Source organism: Lepisosteus platostomus, chromosome 10 (assembly GCF_059453375.1).
Source record: "Lepisosteus platostomus isolate fLepPlt1 chromosome 10, fLepPlt1.hap1, whole genome shotgun sequence".
Lineage (NCBI taxonomy): Eukaryota > Metazoa > Chordata > Actinopteri > Semionotiformes > Lepisosteidae > Lepisosteus > Lepisosteus platostomus.
In genome coordinates this window covers 26,708,137-26,730,016 of record NC_142620.1, presented here as the reverse complement: position 1 = coordinate 26,730,016, position 21,880 = coordinate 26,708,137, and the positions used below count along the sequence as shown (strand labels likewise).

General features: G+C 37.9%; 1 protein-coding gene across 3 annotated transcripts in view; it reads right to left on the bottom strand.

Moving 5' to 3' along the window:
• Positions 1–21,880, bottom strand: part of smoc1 (SPARC related modular calcium binding 1) — a 329,006-nt gene that overhangs the window by 6,014 nt on the left and 301,112 nt on the right. For 2 of the 3 annotated variants that reach the window (XM_088648923.1, XM_088648924.1), the window contains exon 14: positions 7,254–8,523. The exons of the other annotated variant lie outside the window; for it this stretch is intronic. In XM_088648923.1, coding sequence (XP_088505049.1) covers positions 8,447–8,523 — 77 coding nt within the window. In that variant the 3' untranslated portion in view covers positions 7,254–8,446. Of the gene's footprint in view, positions 1–7,253; positions 8,524–21,880 lie in introns of those variants that run through there. 3 annotated transcript variants of the gene reach the window in all.

Here is a 21,880-nt window from a genome sequence, read left to right as displayed (position 1 = left end):
CCTATTCTACTCGTACATGAGAATATGGGGGAAAAGTGCCCGTGGTCATTTTTTTCACTCACAGACAAAGTTGTGTTAACACAAACTCTGCTTAACAGATTGGCTTGTAAGAGCAAGATGACTTTCTGTTATCTGAACCATTTGTTACGGCTTTTAAAGTCACGCAATGTTTGAGTTAGGCAGGAACACGTCATTGTATATTATTTTTTTATTTCATTTTTTAAAATAAATATAAGGCATCCAGCAATCAAATGTCCTGTTTTTTCTTAACACTCGTTTTTCCATACTGTAGTTTGAGTCTTTGTGTAAACTGTAAGTTCATTTTACTTAAAGATTTGAAACACTTTAATTTTGTAAATGCAACACGCATTCCATACAGAAAGAAAATTATGTTTTCTACAGGTGTTAAGCAGAGTAGCAGGTTGCTGACAAAATAGCGCACTTGACTGAGAAAGCTTTAGAGAACCTAACATTTGTATTTTCAACAAATTGTACATATGACATTTACATTGGCGTTGTTACTAATTTTTCCACTTAAGCGAATGGAGGAGTGTCAGTTGTCAAGGAGAGCTGCCCCGCTCCCTTTCCCCCTTCCCCCCACGGACAGACAGACAGACAAAGCAACTATCCAGCCATTGCAAGCTACTGCAGCAACACAAAAGTAAATTAAAAAGTAACTGTATCAAATTGTCACAATTCACATCCTTGCGAAACAATCATGACGTTCTCATCCAATCAAAGGTTTGAAATTTATTTTTATTTTGAAACTGTGATCTTGACATGCAGGTGTGAAGTGGAGTTAACAGTTTCAGATTTAAAAGGTAATATCTTTCATGTCGCATTAACTTTGGAATGTTCTTACAAGTGTAAAAGAAGCAATACACAATGTGTCTCCTCTTTAACTCTTCAGTTTACAGAGAAATTCCACCAGAGCCTCACAACATTGTCCAATAATTCTCTGCTTGCGTCTAATTTTTAGTTTAGCAGCATTTGCGCAATAAACACATTGTTTAATTGGGATGACATTACCCACGTACATCAGTATATCACTGTACAACACAGGTTTGAGGTGCAGTGTCTGTTAATAAAGCACTTTTTAATACATATAACTACTGCATGATTTCTTTATCCATTTCAGCTAAATGAGGGGAATTTAGCCAGTCAGAATCTCAGCCAACAACAAGCTATAATAATGGACTATTTTTATGTATTTACTATATAAGAAACAAACCAAAAGTAATACTCTGATCGCGCTTTGAACCATTGGGTGCAGTGCTTTGTCAATTACCACTACAAGCACAATGAAAGTTTTTTTTTTAAAAAGAAACGAATGTCAAAATGTTTCTGAAATGTCCACCTGTGATATATATGTTATATGAATATGATTCCATGTTCATATAACAATCAAGTGATATTAAATTACTACATTTATCTTTTTACAATAACAGCAAGTGGTGTTCTTACTTGCTTACTTACTTATTCTTAGAAAAGGATAAAACATTATAACTTTTTATGAAGTACACAATATAAGCTTAATAATGTTAAAACACGCACATTAAAACCAGAACGCACTAAGTTACCAGGTTAAAGACTGATGCGTAAAATGTTTATGAATAATTAAATTATTTATGATGAAGGTGGAAGGTTGTGTACTTTTGTCCAACTGAGCAATCTTGCTTTTTATAAAATATACTGACTTTTTAATGTTTAATGATTAACATGCTGTAATACACAGTTTAAAATTAAATTTAAATTCTTAATTGGAAAAAGATTATCCCTCTGTAGTGACTGGGATTCGAAACCAGGCATTTTCTGGTGACACCTCAAATACTGTACATGGGACATTAAGCTTTATTAGCTCCACCCCTTTTACAAGGTTTTATAAGGTGCGGTATAATGTGCCATCACTACCACGTTTTAACGCAGCATACTCCATGTGTTTTGAATGGCTGAATCTGTATGTTATCCGCATTATAAATAGCCCCATTCGTTGACATTCTGTTTATGCCATTAAAGAAGAATTCTGTTTCCGACCTATGACACCTTGTTTTATTGACTTATTGGAAGTTAGCGGTTGGATTCTATCTGCTGAGAATTTTAGGATCTTGTTGGTGGTCAGGCAGTGGTCTATGTGGTTAGGAATATGTTTTAGGAATGTTACAGAGTGTTAGTTTGAATGTAATTGTGTTACTGTGATCTTTATCTTACAAGTACATGTTCTAAACTTGTGTAATAACTATTTTTTGCAAATACACTTTTTATTGTTACTCAGATTGTGTCTGCATGCTTTTATGTTGCTTCCCACTTTCCCCTGGATATAAATATAGTAGGGATGTAACATATTTGGGGCCTGCTCCAGGATCTTTTATTCATTTTGTGGAGCCAGGCTGGATGTTTTTTTCTTGATGAGCATGACCTTGTTTTAGTTTTTAGTGGTCCTTTGTATTACAGGTGCTGTGTATAGGTAATTGATGATGTGTCCATAATGGCATTCACGTTAGAGGATCTGCGATCGTCTTTTGAGCTGTTTCAGAAATGTCGCACAGTAGATATTTGAGATTTTATAGATATCAGGTTTCTTAAGTCTCTCAGTTTCCCTAAGGATATCAGAGAATCACCTTCCCTGAGCTCTTTTAAATCTAGAATCAAAACCTTTTTTTAGAAGGGCTTTTATTTAACTAAATTAGAATTTATTAACCCAACTGTATTTCACACCTTTATATGGTGAGATCACAGTGTGCTGGGTGTTTTGTGTTTTGTTTTGATGAGGACCGGGGAACAAAGTGAGATTACTCAACCGGATAATGTCCAAAAACAAGAGTTGGCCTTAAAAAGGGAATATTATCAAACAATTAAATTTTCTTAAAAAGACTTTAATTACCAACTGTCACCATACTTCGTACCTTCATATTTTTAACTTGAAGATGATTCTAATCAATTTATTGTTTAATCCTTTTTAAGTAACTAGGCAATATAATTTCAACCTCTCTGTCGAGCCACAGAGAGCAAAAGTCTTACATTACTACCTTGCACACTGAACACGGGCCTGCCTTCTCCTAGCTATGACCTGACCAGTCTCACTGCAGTGCATCTCCTGTCTCCACTGCCTGCATCAGGCAAACATAGACCACATGCACAAGCTAGCACCCCAGTCACTCTTGCTCAGCTGCTTCAACCTGCATATGACAGGTGAACTACTTACAAAACAAACACTTACATACAAGCCCTATCTCGCTCTACAGATGCAGCCATTCAAAGTGCGCGGTACAGACACGTACCGGAGGTAATTGGCTACGGCGTTGCACATCGTGACGCAAGATGACGCAGGGTACCGCGGTACGTGATTGGTTGACCGACAGGGGCACTCGTGGTCCGTTGGTCTGTCGTAGAAAGATTTTCAGTAAACGTCTTTACTGTGTCCATTGTAGTATTTAATATTTATATGGAATTTTACCTCTGAAGGGAAATCTTAGTACCTGAGCATAAAAAGAATAGGAGCATATTGCAACGCGTGTGAAGGCCATAAACTATATTAATTTTGGAACTTAAACCTACAGTATATGGCTGGTCTCGGTACTTTAAAGAAAACATACACACCAGTATTCCATTTCTCCCTAAACATTTTAAGCATCGAAGTCTTTAACTAACGTGATACCAGAGTCAACAAGCATACTTTTAGAATTTGATTAATAGGGAATATAATATGGAAACACGTATCTAAAGAATTTAATAACAGTATGATTATATTCGTGTACTGCGACAGGGCTGTGTAGGGCTGTTTCGCCTCCCTGTTCATGCGAGCTGTCTTGTAGCCTACTGGTCTGTGTGCGGGACTAACAACTGGTAGGTTGTGTGTTTGAATCCAGCTGGTGCTGGACTTTTCTTTTAACAAACATTTCTTCGAAAAAATAGAATAGCGATATTATGGACAATCAATTGACTTTTATATTTCAAAATATCGCAACATGATCGATTCTAAGTCATTTTTGATAACAATGAATAGTCACCTTCTTCCCTTCTGACAACGGTCCCTGCTTCTGCTTCCTGCTTCTATTGTGTGTGTGTGTGCAACAGAGTAAATTTTTATAGAGAAATGGAGGCTGGACAGTATGCGTTACAATATAAACATTTATATTGATTTAAATCGTGTTCTGATTTAAATCGCAAACGCGTGTTTAATTATATGTGTTTTTTAATCATAATCAGGCTAATGCAACATAAATTGATACAGTATCTTTGTCTTCTAAGTATCTTAATAAACTTTCAGCATAGCTTTCTACCCATCAAGATTTATATTTCTTGGGATTTTGGGATCAAACGTGGAAGGATTAGATTGTAATCGTTTTTATTTGTCAAATACGTGATTGTATTTCTGAATGTTATGTGACACCTACAGTAGTTCACTGCTTTAAATACATCGAATTAAGAAAGTTATGTGTAGCACTTTAGATCTTTTTTCTGAACCAGGGAAAATCTGATCATGTTTCTCTATAACAATAATAAGGACAAGACCAGAGTTATGGTTTTCCAGAAAAAAAGCCAGACCCCCATTAGTCTTCCTGAGATCGTCGGATTATGAACGAATAAAAGCATCTTATTAAAAACGCGTTTGCTTTTGTCTGGGTATTTACTTTGTAATCTGTGGTTTACATCTACTGTATTGTTTTGAGATTCCACTTTTAAAGGTGATATGTAAAATAAAGTTTTTTATTATTGTTATAGAGAAACATGATCAGATTTTCCCTGGTTCAGAAAAAAGACGATTAAAATCTGTAATCTTTCCAAGAAGTTTCTGCTTTGTGCTAAGACATTAACGAGTACAACCCCCCTCTCTGCGGGAGGGCTGGCTGTGATGAATTAAACCGGTTTCACGGGTATTTTCAATGTAGGAAGTACAGTAGGACAGCACAAAAAAAACAGACATTGTGTGGTACAGCACGGAGCTCAGTCAATTCAAACAAGTTCAGTTTCAAAAGAACTGCAACGGACATAAAAACTGCCTTGCTTTTAACAGAGTGTTCCATAATTTCTAACTACGAAAATGATTTAACTTATCATTCACCAACAGCTCGAAATATCACAAGGATCCTCTAGAGCACAGCAAAGACTGTATTAAAAGAATCGCGTATCTCAAGAAATTAATACGATATAATTATATTCGTGTAATTCGTATAATTATATAATGCCAGCGAACTCTTGTTTTTATGTCCACTATAACAGACAATCTCCTTTGCTTTTAACCGAGCGTTTAATTATTTCCTAAAATGAAAATGATTTACTTTATTTCCCTCACGGGATCAATAAAAGTATCTATCATCTGTCTAAACTATGGGACAGAATTCTGGGGTCTCCCCATACCAGAGATTATGGTAGGGCTTCAGAATGGTGATTGGCTGACACCATCTGACACCCCTCTGATTGGAGAAAAAAGACGTGCTGGTTTGCTATACATACAGTAGGAAGAGGATTTCTTTCTGTTCGAAACGTGTATTTTAAAAGTTTAAGAAGTAAAAACCTTACAGCGTACACAGATTTCGTTATCTTTGTCTTATGCATAATAATGTTCACCGCTCTGTCTAGCAAATTAATAATAAACTTTATTTTATATAGCGTTTTAAACGAATAAGTAATTCGATTGCTAATCACTTGCTTTTTCTTTTTATTTAGGCTCAGATTTCAACTATAGATCGTATTATTAATAACCATAATAACAACCAACCAACAAAAACAACCATATAAACATAATTGAAGTCAACTCCTAGGTACTGTAACTGTCGTGTGGATAGTTTCACAAGAATCAGACAAAGGTTTAAGCATCGCTTGTTCTAGATAAAACTGCAAAAAAACAAAACAACAACCCATAATGTACTTCTTTGCAGCTCTGTTTGCCCAAATCATATATTCACAACGTGAAATCTAGAAAATAATATTACGTAACCAAAATCCGCAATATGGAAACAGAACCTGTGTAATTGTTGATAGATGATGTACTCGTAACATTTTTACAAGATGAACTACAATATTTAAAAAATGACTTGTATGTACTTGATATCTCTAATCAATCCACGGCCACATTGTTAAAAGCAGAGTCCCAGCACAAAATGAAACTACAACGCATACCGTTTCGCGCTTCTTATTAGTTGCTCAAAAGTAATTTGACCGTATGAAATGCATAATATAAACCTAGAAACATATACGTGAGCAGTATTTACGCACTGTAGTATCGGTGTTAAGACATACCTCTCAAATACTGTAAATCAAGTTAGAAATATCTCAAGACCGATTCTGGTCATAATGAAACCATGTTTCGTGTGTGTTTTCTTTAAAGTACCGAGACCAGCCATATACTGTATGTTTATGTTCCAAAATTAATATCGTTTATGGCCTTCACACGCGTTGCAGTATGCTCCTATTCTTTTTATGCTCAGCTACTAAGATTTCCCTTCAGTGGTAAAATTAGATATGAATATTCAATACTTAAACGGGCACAGTTAAGGCACAGTTAAGGCATTAAATATACATATACATACTGTATACAGTACAGTAATATGTTTATGTTCCTAAATCAATCTCTTTTATGAGCATGTGAAAGGCATGGTGAATCGATTCTCAAAAATTACTGTACTTTGCATGATTGGAAACAAATGCGTGATTGCGAAATGCTGTGGTGTTACTTTTACAAAGACGGTCAATGAAAAAAAGAATGTTGACCAGGGCAATACTTTGAGTTTACACTTACAGCTTGTCCAAGGTCATTCATTATTAATACTATTAGTAATATCTTCGTTAAAGACTTTGATGGCCACAGCTCAAACATGAGAGGTTGAGCTTTATTAGCTCCACCTTGCGGAAATTCCGGATACTATTATTTTGCTTGTCGTATTATAGGAGAATTTACGGTAACTTACGGTATTTACCGGTAGCTTGCGGTAGACTGCGTACAGCGTACCACAAAATAATGCGGTATCGCCCGCGCATTTTGAATGTGCAGGGAAGTATGTTGTCTACATTTGTAATGCTGGCCCACAGCTGTAGCACATTGAATCATAAACTTCACATGGCTGCGGTCACTTAAAAACCAACTAGAATGCCTCCGGCATTGCTGGAGGGTTTGAGCGCATCATGCCCTAGAATCATTATTTAATTATGATAAACAAGTTATTTTTAAACCTAGCTGCAAAGTTTCATTTTGTAAGTGATCTCCAATGTTTTCTTACAAATGAAAGCAACAAAATGACAAAATCATCATAGTAAAAGGCTTTTTAATGAAACTGTCATAATATGATCATAAATAAAAAAACACAATGCACATTTCAAATTTTCTCCAGCAAAATAAGAAAACTTCACAACAAACCTTATATCTAATGAAAAAAGACAACTGGAGCTTCACAAAGCCGCTTCCCAATGCAAAATATAACAAAACAATTTATTCCAATGGTTAAAACACTTTTTATCTGATGATGCAGTTCAGCAAAGTTCCAAAATCTGCTGATAATTTATCAGTAACCTAGCAAAACATAATCACAAAAGCAAAAGCTTGCAAAAATACATAAAGTCCTGTGTACTTATCTTGTACGGTGTGAGGAATCATATCCGTACATGAGAGACTGTACTCATCTCCAGGCTTGAAGGAAACTGAGAGATATTGTCTATTGGAGTTGGTATAATTGGTTCAGATTGCTGTCATTCATTATGTTTTCAACCATTCAGAGGGTTAGGGGAAAGGAGTTCCGCAGCGAAGCTCAGATTACATTTTTCTATTGATTGTTGACATAGCAGGTAATGATCAATCAATCAATCTTGTCTTCACAAAAAATATGTAGAGTTCTTATTTACGTTTGTTCAATTTTTTCTCTGATTTTTATCAAAAACAACATTTTCACCTGTCTGACAGGGCTATAACCTGAAAAAATCATCTTTTTGTAGAAATGACCTGGATCTTTGACCTGAATGATCTTTGAAAATCTTCTTTTTTCTGTTTGTTTCTGTCTGATGAGTGGACACAGGACAGTAAGACACAAGCAATCTGATGGTTTACATTTTGTGTTAACGTCAAGCAAACCCAAAGGAGTTAGCTTCAATTTAAGACCTAAACAAGGCCACAACTGTCTATACTTACAGAAAATGTTTGAGATGATATAATTCCAGGTAGAAACTGGCTCTGGAGGGCCTATGACAGTATGTCACTTAAAAATACAGTTGTTGCATCCGTCCTCAATGCATTTCAGTTAACAATAATGTCTTTCAAATAAGTAAAATAACGATTTTACACCATATTCCAGTTTTTTTTATCATAATAGTTGGTCTTTGAGAGAATAGTTAAAGACTTCCCATGTTATTCTTTTTAAAAAAAGCGTTTCTATAGTTAGGATATTAAAAATACCAATAGTTTAAAAGGGAACTGGAATATTTTCTCAGGTAAATATACTGTTAACAGGCCTGCAGTCTAGTAGTTAACATGTGTCTTACTGAACAAATTGGCACCTTGCCTTTTCCCTGGGTAAGATCCACCCACAGAACTACCTGAGGAAGAGAGGGATAAAAAATATATATCAGTATACTCATTTGTGAGCAGTAATGTTTCGACTTTGTCACAAAGTTAATACATTGAAATGTTAAACAATCTAAAAGCTGTCAATCTGCACTAACTGCAGTATGAACAGACTTATGTTTCCTCTTAAACATATACAGATGCTTAATGAGATCTGCACGTCATTTGTATTTTTCCCTCTTCCTTATGAGGCATTAGTTGGCTTTTTATACAATACTTTGACAGCCTTCAGAAAATGTGTTAAATAAAAGGCCTGATCCAAGACTCATATACTCTAAACTATTTCCACCAATAAATCAACTTTCATCGTTTCTTAAAAGGCTTTTTTGTGGATTTACAGGATTTATGATTAAATTACCAACAGAAATGCTTGCACAAGACACATTTTCTATTTTAAGTGCATTAGTTGTTTATTTAAAAATAACAAAAATGTCAATGGTACTTCTACATTGTAATGTTACCATCTTCAGTTCAAAAAGTATTTAATTGAGATGTCAGATTATGCCACTGAGCTCCTATTACACAACTTTTTCAAGCTTCTTAGCTGTAAACTAATAATAACAGGGTCTGACTAGAGTTCAACACCTTCTTTATATTGTCATAGAGGAACATCTGTTATTGGAATTGCTTTTCTTCATTAGTAGCGTTTGTGTAACTGCATCTGGTCAGCCTTCAAATGAATTAATCTCTGTACTGTTACTGGAATAATTTTCTTTTAATTGTTGTCACTTTCAGCTCCTTCATTCCTTTAATTTCTGTTCTCACACAGACAAGTTTTTACTTCTATTTAGCCCCAGTAAACTAACAAAAGGAATTTTATCTTAATTAGTATAGAAGGGAAGCGAGAGGAAGTTATAACAAAGTGAGAGAAATAGTTTTTAATGCTTTCATATAAACAATAGCTCTTTAATGGCATGGCTCCCCATAGTACTACAAAGCCATAGTACTTTAAAGTCCCTTTGGACAGTTTAAATGTTTTAGATTTTGCAGTTCGGATTCTAGTGTGTATTACCTTTTTTACAAAACAAAATGGTGAGGTGAAGCAAACTTTATTAACATGTACTTCAGCAATAGTCTCTTTGGGAATCTTTTACATTTCTAAATCATTCATAATTGCTTTACTTCTGCCTGCATTTACATAATTGCCTATATCTGTACTAAATCCAAGAATCTTAAAGGATCGTTCTTAGTTAATCCGTTAAATAAGAAAATCTCCCTGCAAGTGTCAGGGTGGAGGAAAGCCAGGATTACTTCACTGAGATTAGAAAAAGAAAATCCTTAAATTGTTTTTTTTTAAAACGATTTTTAGCTCTCTGTTATAATACTAATAATAATACTACCTTTTCTGGATACTCCAATCAAATTACTTTAGAGGTAATGGGGACTCTCCTCCACCAATGTTTAGCACCCACCCTGGTTGATGAGATACCAAACAAAGTGCACACAATACAGTATAGTCACCGCACATCAGCTATCAGTGTGGAGGTGAATAGAGTAATGAAGTCAAATTACTTTCTAAGGCATTAGGACCCACACAGACTGCAGGGTAAGCACTCCCTACTGGTCCCCCTAACACCTCTTCCCACAGCAGCCTTAGATTTCCCAAGGAGGTCTGCCATCCATGCACTGGCCAGGGTCATACCTGCTTAGCTTTAGTGGGTTGCCAGTTGTGAGGTGCGGGGTGATATACTGTAGCTACTGGTTATAAAGTTGAAGCTTTAGCTATGAAATACTGAAATGGATGGCAAAGCTCAACCATGAACATTAACAATTTCAAACCAATTTTGTAAGGGCTTTAAAATATCAGCCCATGAAAAAATTATCATATGCAAAAAAAACTTTTGCATTTTATGAACTAGATCAACATACAGCAGGGAGATTCAACACTCTACCTCTATATAAGAACTGATTCCATGCTTGCACTAGAGAAAGGGAAGTCATAGAAACCCAAAGTATATCATATGAGGAGCACCTATAAAAGCTGTTCTCATAAAATTCAAATATTCAAGAAAATGTGACATTGCTGAATTTGAATTGAATTGAACTTTATTAGTTTGACCAGCATTTCTATAAATAAAAACTATGATGTGAGTCATGCTGTATGTGTCTACACTTCTACAGGCCTCCAACAAAAAAGTGTAGAAGACTAAGGGAGTTGAACTCCTAAGAAGGGTCAAGATTCTGACTATGCATGCATGGGAGAGGTTTTCTGTTTGCACCCAGAACAAATGTCTTTCTGCAACTAAAGCCTGTGATTTTTCACAATTGTGTGTTTTATCAAAAAGGGAAAAAAACAGATTGCATTATGCCAAATGGAATGTTCCTTTCCTGTTTGTTTGTGTTTTGCAGACTTCTGTAAGCATCTTGTGACTCCTGTGAAGCGTTGTTCTGGACCCTATGCAGATGGTATAATCCAGAAGTAAGTGAAAAGGGATAACGGATCGAATGATGAGGATCAGGAGGGGTTGACAGACAGGGGGGAGTGAGGATGGCTAACTGGTGCTCGGGGGGCGTAGCCCGGGTGAAGAAGTCCAAGGAGCCCAGGGGGGAAATCTGGGGCAAAGTCCAAAACGTAATCCAATCAAGACAAGACAAAACAGAGTTAAAAACTGGAACGAGATCTGGTACAGGGATGGGGAATAAAAATGGTATTACGAGGCCAGGTGCTCTGAACCCCAGACTAAGCTGGGTCAGGAGGCCGATAGGTCCGCGGATGTAGGCCGACTTGATGGTAGATGGGCCTCTGGGCAACTGTCTTCTGATGCAGAGCGAGGAGTAGCGAGAGCACCAGGCATAAATACGGAGGGGCAGGATAGGGGGCAGGTGTACATAATTAGAATAAGTAAGAAAGAGCCGGAGCGCCTTTAAGAGAAGGGATTATGATCGTGAGATTTGTGTGCCTTGTGTGTTTCTTTAATATGTTAAAGTCTCGCCTACATGCACTGCTTTAAAGAAAAAGTGTAACTACAGTTGAGCAAGTATATTTACTTTGTGCTAGGGGAAACCTATAGTATGCTCCCCTTCTGCTGATTGAATAAAAAAATTGACAATCTCCTATCCCGAGTGAAGACTGAGTTGTCTTCGATAAATTTAATCAAATTATTGTGTAGAAGTGCTACAGATGCAGCCATTCAAAATGCATGGTACAAATCTGTACAGCATGCAACTACCCACAAGCCACCAAAATGACCGACAGGGGCACTCGTGGTGCATTGGTCGGTAGTGAAAAGATTTAATCATTTAATCTCTTTACTGTGCATGTTTTAATCAGCTTAGTATTGACTATTTATATGGAATTTTACAATTAAAAGGAAATTTTAGTAGCTAAGCATAAAAAGAAGAGAAGCATAATGCGTCTGATGATCATAAACTATATTAATTTAGGAACATAAACATATTATGTAAGTTGTATATGGCTGGTATTGGTAGTTTAACAAAAAAATACACACCTGTATTCCACTTTCTTCCTAAACATTTTAAGCATCAAAGTCTTACATGTGGATATTTCGGAAACGTATTTACGTGCTCTTTCTGACCATATTAAGTTTATATACTTTGTGAAAAGTGATCATGTTTAAACCTTTTCTGCGAATACGCTCATTATCGGAGTAAACAAAAGCATACTTTTAGAATTTGATTAATAGGGAATACAATATGGAATCGCGTATGTAAAGAAATTAATAAAGATATATGCATATACTGTAGCTCAAACAGTAGTATAAGACTTTGTGTACTTCATTTTTAGTGTTTTCCATGTGACTGTGTCTGTGGTGTGATGGCTTAAGTGATTGACTTATAAGCCTGAGGTCTGGTGTTTGAACCCAGCTATTGCCATGAGCCTCCTTTTAACAAATATTTTTTTTGGAAAAGCTAAAATAGGAGATGTTATGGACACTACTGTATATTGACATTTTTTTATATTTCTGTATAACTGTTCAAAGCTAAGTCATTTATTAATAACAACGAATAATTTGAAGCTGCTACTACTGTCATTATTACTGATAATAAATATTATCGACACAATATTGAATTTGTAGGTCTTTCTAAATATCATAAAACATTCAAAGTTAAGTGATTACCATTTTCCATGAATACTTGTGCTTGTTATCACAATAAAAGAAACTCATACTTTTCAGAATTTAATTATTTAAACAATAAGTCACGAGAGGGTATGCTGTATCGTGGATATAGTCACAGATAAAAGGTGTTGTTAGGCCCAATTCAATATGGAGGGCCAGCAACCTTTTAACTGTGACTATATCCACGATAAAGCACAGGCCTCGAGTGCCTTATTGCTTTCATAAAATGGTCCCCAAATATCAGAGTGCTGTATACACTGAATTTTAATTTTAAAAATTAATTTGACACAAAAATTAAGATGTTTACGTTCCTCTGCCTGAGACTATAGTCCCTCATTGCTATGCAAAGCAGAAACACAGCCAAAAGTACCATTAGCTAGCAAAGAGGACATTAGCTAGCCAATATGATAAATACAAGGGATAAAAGCAATTGGCAAAAAAAGACCTGAGACCAGGAAGAGAACAGAATAAGTTTGTTTTTCTGTTTGAAACGTGTCTTGTCTTTATGAAATTCATATATTGTAAACGTTTAATTAAAAAGAAAAAAACTTACAGCATACACAAAACTTCTAAGCTGATCACGAGGAAGAAAGATCACCTATTTTTCACGCATAAAAAGTGGTTATTAACTATTGAGACCTGTTTTTATAGCTTTTAAAATCATGCAATGTCTAAGTTAAGCAGGAACACATCATTGTATCTCATTTTTTATTTCTTTTTCAAAAACTAAAAAAATAGTTTGCCCAGCCTAAGGCGTTTATAATATAAGGGCGTATCTAAAGAAATTAATAACGATATAATTATATTCATATACTGTATGGCGGAATAAACTCAAGAGCAAGTTAATGCGACATGGAAGATGATATTAATAACGTAGCACTTTCAGGCTCACACCCTACCAGCTGGGGAATTGAACCCAGGCCTCCAACATCACTCAATAGGGAAGCAGCCGGTCTAGCTACAGTGAGATCTGGCTTCAACCTTACTGGACCAGGTCCCTCCTATTCATATGAAAGGCAGTGATGTCACTCAGCTGGCAAGCCCTCATCAATAACTCGTTCAGAGCGCTCTACATTACAAACTCCAAGCATTTCATTTTGAGCTGAAGACCCTCACACCTGAAGAAGGCTTCACAGCCGTTGCGTTTTCTCTCTTCTCTTTTACGCATGGAATAAACCTATTACTTGTTCCTTTGCAGACCACGCAGGCTGACGTGGCTACCCACCTGAAGTAGTGGGTATGGAGTATGGAGAAGTTGGAATACTGGTGTGTATTTTTTCTTTAAAATACCAATACCAGTCATATACAGTTTACATAATATGTTTATTTTCCTAAATTCATATAGTTTATGAGCATCTGAAAGGCATGGTGAATTGGAGATTCTCAAAACTTACTTTGTATGATTGGAAACAATGATCGGAACAATGAAATACTGTGGTGTTACTTTTTGTCAATGAAAAAATAAAGTATTTTCATTTACAAAGATGGTCACAAAGTGGACCAGGGTAAAACTTTGAGCTTACAGCTTGTCCAAGGTCATTCATTATTAATACTATTAGTAATATCTTCAGTAAAGACTTTGATGCATAAAATATTTCTGCATAATTAAAATATTTATGGTAAAGGTGGTAGGTTGTGTACTTTTGTCCAACTGAGCAATCTTCCTTTTATCAAATATACCAACTTTTTAATGTTTAATGATTAACATGCTGTAATACAGTTTAAAATTAAAAGTCTAAACAGTATAGAACTTAAATTCTTAATTGGATAAAGATTGTTCCTCAGCAGTGATCAGGATTCAAAACCGGGTGTTTTCTGGTGACAGCTCAAATGTTGTACATGAGAGGTTAAGAGGTTTCAGAGTATAGAAATTATAAGTCTAATTTGTTTACACAGATGAAGCCATTCAAAACAAGCGAGGTACGCTGTGGTACAACGCGGTGGGCTTGTCGCATCATAATGCCTAAAACCACCAGGTGAAGCTAATAAACCTGGTTTATTCTGTTCTTTGTCTGCACTGCCTTTACCTACATTTATTGGGTTGTTGTAACAGAAGAAATAAGGTTCTTGATCCCGAGATGAAGTAAAACAGATGAGTTTATTGCATGCAAGGAACAATAAAGCCGAAGTCTTGTTTCCCGCAAGAAACAACAAAACCGAAGTATTGTTCAACGTACTGTTACAAACTTTTGGGTTATATAGTGTTTTCTTCTCCGTTTCTGACGTCACTCGGTCTGATGGTAAAGAGGGGGGTTCATGGTATTTGGCCAGTTTACGATGTTCTGGGCAAATGGTCAGTTTAACATTACACCCAGGGGGGTTCCTAGCTTGCATCTGCAATCCTTATCAGTTAACCCCCTTTCCTGCCATAAACCCCAGCTTGTGACTTAGAAGTCTAAACCCCCTACAGAAAGGATTAAATTCAAACCCCCGTCTTCACATCTTTCTTCATTCCCCCCTTATAAAATATGGCATACGTCAGTGTAGCCTATTTTTATACATACAATGTCAGGGCAGATCTTTCCTTTCTTGGCGAACAGGTATGTATTGCCATGTCATTGTACGTTCCACGGTTATAGCAAGATGTGATACATGTTTTTGTGAATGTGATGATTACAATTATACATATAAACAATACTACTCCTACAGATAAACACTATAAAAAGGTTCCACCCCAGGCCCCAAACACAGACTTCACCCAAGACCCAATTCCCCAATTTTCAGTATAATAGTCCTGATATTTCTGTCCCTCATTGTAAATGTGTTGGGCCAGATCTGAGATGTGCTCAGAATTATCAGGAATATATGTGCAGCATTCAGTGCCAATTACTGCACAAGTTCCTCCTTGGGCCGCCAGTACATAATCTAAAGCTAGTCGGTTCTGCATGGCCACTGTTCTGAGGGCTACCATCTCATCATTAACAGCCTTCAGACTAGATGAGGTAGACTTTGCTAATTCTTCTCTCGACTCAGAAAGTTCATGCCGGCTTGTGGAAATATTATACCTAAATAATATTCCCAATCAGCCAATTTTCTTTGTGGTCTGTGGTTAGGTCCGAAGGGGCTGTGGATTTGAACACGAATATGAGGAACCACATATCCTAAATAACATGAGCCAGACCACTGGGCTGGCAACCATGGGTAGGCTCGTTTTCCACAAATGAAAGATGTTCCGTTTGGCGCTCCCCATGCCTCTGAAAATAAGAAGCTTATACCGAATTGTGGGGTGTGCCGATCCCATCCTGGAATTTGGAAGGTAGAGGTGGATATATTTGCAGCGATGGTAAGGTTGCAACGACTCCATCCAACCAAGTGCAGACCAATTAGTGTGCTGAAAACATGTTTCCCTCACGTTCCTTATTGAGAGTCAGGTATGGTGGTGTATGGCTTCTGTTATATTTAGGAGCATAAGAGCCTGTGAAACTCGTGGGCTCTAAGCCTCGCTCCTGTAGATATTGTAATGTTGTGCAGGTTAAAGTCGTGTTATGGCAACCCCCCATAGTTTGTCATATTAAAATCTCCTAAATTATCCCTCCAAATGATCATGCCTATGACTTCCTCGAGACGCCAAGGAATGGCTCCCATAGGAAGTCCTCCCTGTACATATTTGGGTAATGCGGCACACACCCAGCAGGCACTTTGGTTGGTTTTCTTAGCTGTCAGATAGGAGAGGCCTAAAAAGGAATTAATTCCATGTTCTCCTTTGTGGGAGAGATGATCATTAATTCCTGCGGAACATAGTCCTACAGCAACAATTATTGTTATAAACAGAAATGATTTCATTCTGAGTCTGTAAATGGGGATGAGGCTCGTCGGCAGTGTGGCGCGTGGATCCAGCGATCTTTTCCTTCCACTCGAACCGAAGACTCGGTTGTCAACAGGATCTGGTAGGCTCCGTCCCACCTGGGCTGGAGAACCTGTGAAGGAAATTTCCTGATCCACACCCACTCTCCTGGGATGAGGTTGTGCCCTCCTTCAGGTGGTGGTCCCCACGCCTCCAGGACCTGCTCGCGGGCTCCTTGGGTGGCCTCTGTCAGCTACTTGCAATAATACAAAGGAATGGTTGATCCATCTGAGGAAACCCCAGTCTCAGCACCTGTAAGAGAACTTGTTTCAAATTATTACAGGCGGCTTTTGCTGCGGGAACCAAGGCAATCTTGTCCTTGTACTGCACTCCCCCCTTAAGCAGATCTGTTAAGAGTTGTGCTCACCCTGTAAAAAACATTGCACCCAGGCCCTGTTAAAATTTCACAATGCTAGACACAAAAGGGCCTTATCATAACTGCTTCTATTAGACACTCTAAAGCTGAAGCAACTCAGACTTGTGGGTTTCCTCGTCAGGGGAAGCACTCAGAATACCATCAACATACTGAGTGATCACAGCCAGTTGAAGCCACGTGATACCCTGTTCTGGATAGTCATTCTTTGTAATACATAATATTCCAACCCAATAGATCTGGGATAAAACCACCCATTAAAATCTGTTACTCAGCAAGTAAAACTTGCTGCCCCAATACTCCTGTGGCCTCCTGCCGTCTTCCTATATGCATTACTCTATAGCACACTGTTGAACAGAGGAGTGAAACAAGCATGACAGTAGTGCTCCAGTATCCCCTAACAGAGAAACCACCACTCCATTAACAGTACATTTTTAACCACTGGACTGGGACAGACTTAGGGAGGCTACAAGGGATTTACAGGATCTAATTGTTAGGTAAACAGATTTTCTCACAAGACGTTATTCTCTCCAGTCTCGATTCTAAACCTACAGCGTTTCAGCATGTTTGGTTTCGAGACATTCGAATAAAACCAAATTGTTTCCACTATTGCAACTAATTGTATAAATTACAATTTATAATAATTTATAATAATACAAAAACTGTTTAACTACTTTTACGTCCACCTGTACTGTACTTATACGTTTCAGACGCTCTTATATTTTCCAATCTCCTTAAGTTGATTTCCGTCAAGTCTCTTTAGTTACGTCTCTAGCCAGTCCCGCTGGCTAAACACACTCACACCGTCATTTAGTAGACCAAAACTCACAGTTACACACATACATGCCGGCACACAAATTCATAAAACACACATACACATCGAGAATATATTTTTCTCTTCGTAATACAATGTGCTGTATTCTTGTTTTACTTCTACATGAATCATTTTAATTCCTGAAGCGCACTCCAGGTTCGCTGCATTTCTAATTTCGGGTGCGGTACTTTAGCCCACCGGTCAATATCTTACGGTTTTGGATTTGATCGTATGGGGGAAATCAGGGAAGGTAGGTGCGATTGCAGACCCCCTCGACGGGGTGCGAGACAGTGTTAGAGTGGCACTGTCATCAACGGCGCCAGCCCCTGCTACATCAAGTCCTTTCCCACTTCGAGTGAGAGTACAGATCTGCGGGCGCCCTCCCTCTAACAGGGGAGACCCTGATCCGTCTTTATCACACTCATACCAAGTGTTATCCCAATCAGACCCCCCTTCTCCATATGGCCACTGAGGGAATTGATCCCAATTATTTTCGTTTCCTGCCTGTTTGTTACTCTGTGGGAGAGCAGGATATAACTTAGTCGCTGGCTGCAGCACATTAACCAGTGCAGCGTGACCAGGAGTTAATTCCTTCTTTAGTTTCTCATTCTCCTGTACTGCCTCTTTTAGCTTTTTTTTTCGATACTCTTTCGTAGCAAGTAAAGTATATTTTCTTCCGGGTTTTTATTTTCCCCGTAAACACACTTTTAAGTCACATCCCAATTTCTTTCTTTTTCGTCATGTATCTGCCACTACTGGTGCCGGCCGTGCACCAGGGTGGGAGCTACATGCTTGTGCTTTTGCCAATCAATACTCATATATGCTTTCTTTACAGGCGTCTTCGCCCCAAATTCCCTCTGACAAACTCAGCTTTTTCCATATTTTTCTCCTTCCTTTCCGTCAACTTACACTTTTCCGATATTTAAACGGACCCTTCCACCACTTTCTCAAACCATCAGTTAGCGCACATGTTCGGTCTCTTTAAGATTTACTTTTGTCGTGTGTGAGGTAACAGCTCATTCAGTAGGGGGATGTTTTCACTTGGAAAAACCTGTGCATTACTGCACTCATTCAGCCAAGGGCGTCTGTTACCTCCGGATCTAAATACCTCTCAGAGACTTTAGAGAGGATTTACACCGCACTGTTCACAGGTAAGAAACGAGACCTCGAAAACCCCCTTTCTTGATCAGTAATTCACCATCCCCAGAACGCCAGCATCGCTGCTTTTGCCCCGGGGTGGACTTACGCACTGAGCTCAATCAGGGCGATTCTCGGGTCTCAACGTCCTTTAAATCCTGCTACTTAATGCTTTGCTCTTTTATTATGAGGTGTGTTTATGTTAGTGTCGTGCGTGTGTATATGTATTTCACAAACAAGGAAAACACCAAAAACATACATCTCTTCTACTCCTGTTTCCTTTAAAACAAAAAAAAAACCACGCCACGCCAGAAACCACGCCACTCCAATCTGTGCACGATCAAGGCGTAGCTAATCTCAGGACCCCGGGCGTAATTAAAGCCCACACCAATCCTGGATTATACGTGCATTTAATGCACCACTCAACTCCAGAACCCCGGGCGCAATTAAGGCCCACACCGATCCCGAGCCACAGAACTCCGGGTGCAATTAAGACCCACACCAGTCCTGAACTACGTGCATTTAATGCACCACTTGCTCTAGAACCCCGGGCGCAATTAAGGCCCACACCGATTCTGAGCCTCAGAACTCCGGGCGCAATTAAGGCCCAAACCAGTTCTGACCTTCAGAACTCCGGGCGCAATTAAGGCCCACACCAGTCCTGAACTTCACGGTAAGGGTCCAAAACCCGTTCAAAACTCCACGCGCAATTAAGGCATACACCAGCTTCGAACGCCTGTACACAATACCGCGGAACCCCTGCCAGACCAAATTCTGGGCTTACAGGAACCAACCCATTACATACACCGGTGCCTTCCCCGGGCCAGAGGAATTCAGAAACTCACGTTTACTCCGTCATCTCGGGCGATTCTCGCAGGGAGCAGAGATTTCCCAATCGGTCAGAGAGAGTCGGGACTTTTTTTTTAAAAAAAGAGGAGTCCTTACCTCTTAGTAATGTGAGCGCTGACCGTCTCTCCTGCCGATGGGAAGTTCTGCGCCTTCTGGAGCATCCTGCCGACTACGCCAAATTTGTTGTAACAGAAGAAATAAGGTTCTTGATCCCGAGATGAAGTAAAACAGATGAGTTTATTGCATGCAAGGAACAATAAAGCCGAAGTCTTGTTTCCCGCAAGAAACAACAAAACAGAAGCATTGTTCAACGTACTGTTACAAACTTTTGGGTTATATAGTGTTTTCTTCTCCGTTTCTGACGTCACTCGGTCTGATGGTAAAGAGGGGGGTTCATGGTATTTGGCCAGTTTACGATGTTCTGGGCAAATGGTCAGTTTAACATTACACCCAGGGGGGTTCCTAGCTTGCATCTGCAATCCTTATCAGTTAACCCCCTTTCCTGCCATAAACCCCAGCTTGTGACTTAGAAGTCTAAACCCCCTACAGAAAGGATTAAATTCAAACCCCCATCTTCACATCTTTCTTCAGGTAATGTAGGTAAAGGCAGTGCAGACAAAGAACAGAATAAACCAGGTTTATTAGCTTCACCTGGTGGTTTTAGGCATTATGATGCGACAAGCCCACCGCGTTGTACCACAGCGTACCTCGCTTGTTTTGAATGGCTGCATCTGTGTAAACAAATTAGACTTATAATTTCTATACTCTGAAATTCTCTAATTAGCAATTAGGAAGAGGTGTTTATTTTAAATTAAAAAGATATAAACAAAATTCTAGAGTTTCTTAAACTGAAGTGATTCTTTTACCTGAGGCTAACCAGTGATCATATTTTTTGGATATCCTCAACAAATGTGTTACAGATATGTAGTATATCTGTGGCTGTTGTGTTTTGAAAAGCTGTAATACTCAACCTGTCTTTAGTATTCAACGGACAATGATGTAAATAAGTGCCTTAGTTCACTGATTAATAAGTGGACACAACTTTACAGCAACCTGGGAATTCCACATACATCTGAGCTGTTGTTGGTATCATTAAGACATTTTTATCTACCCAGAGCAGTCCTGCAGATATTCATAACAGTTGTGTGCATTCATGCAAAAGCAAATGAAACAAATGCAGTAAACAGCATTTGTAATGTCATTCACTCTCTGCAATCCCTGTCTCCCAATGCACCTTATTTAATTTAAGGTATTTTAACCACTGCAATGGTTTCTGCCAATACATTGAGTGCTCAACTCACAATAATAAAACCCTGGGTCTGTGCTACAGCTCAATTGGAGAAGCATACAAGGCTAAACCTTCACCTGGTTTATCTGACTACCCTATTTGGCAGTGATTCGTCGAATATATGTATATATCACGGCGAAAATACGGCTATACGTATATATACGTCGCCGCGACGTATAATCAACGTCGAATTGCAACCGTAAAATCGATGACATTAATAAACGCATATATAATGTCGAAAGCACATCTAACACAGTGCTGAGGCTTTTTACTGTATATATCGTGTGTGCCGCAACTAGGAGTATACGGCAATCTGCATAGTGTACGAAGCTAATTATTTTCGCAGTAATTAATTTATTTATACGTGTATAATAAATCTAGTAAATATAGTAATAAATATAGTAAATAAATAATACATTAATTACTGCGAAAATCATTTGCTTCGTACACTTATCAATGTATTATCAATGTTAAATTTCAACCATACTATCGACAACATTAACAAACGCATACGTTGAGAAAATATCTTACCCAGCATATTTTCCGGTTATATACCACAATGCATTGCTAGTATTCGTTGGTCACCATTTTGGTCACGTTTTTCAATCGTAGAAGAAATCCGCAAATATCTCAGCAATCCTCTTTTGACGAGTAAGTATAAATAATAATAATACTATCTGAATACATACAGATCTTACTTAATATTATTTTGATTAAAATAGTACGTTAATAAGCAAAAAATGGCACATAAAAATAGTGTGAAGGGGAAGATGACACAAAATCGTTTTGCCGTTTCTCTTATTATTCTTATTCTATGTTGTACTTTCAAACTTTGGGTACTCTTTAATTAGGACAGACTTTATTGCTCAACTGCTATGATGCAAACCAAATTGTATACGTTTATTTCAGCTTTGAGCTTAGTAAACCTTAATGGTTTATTTTTGA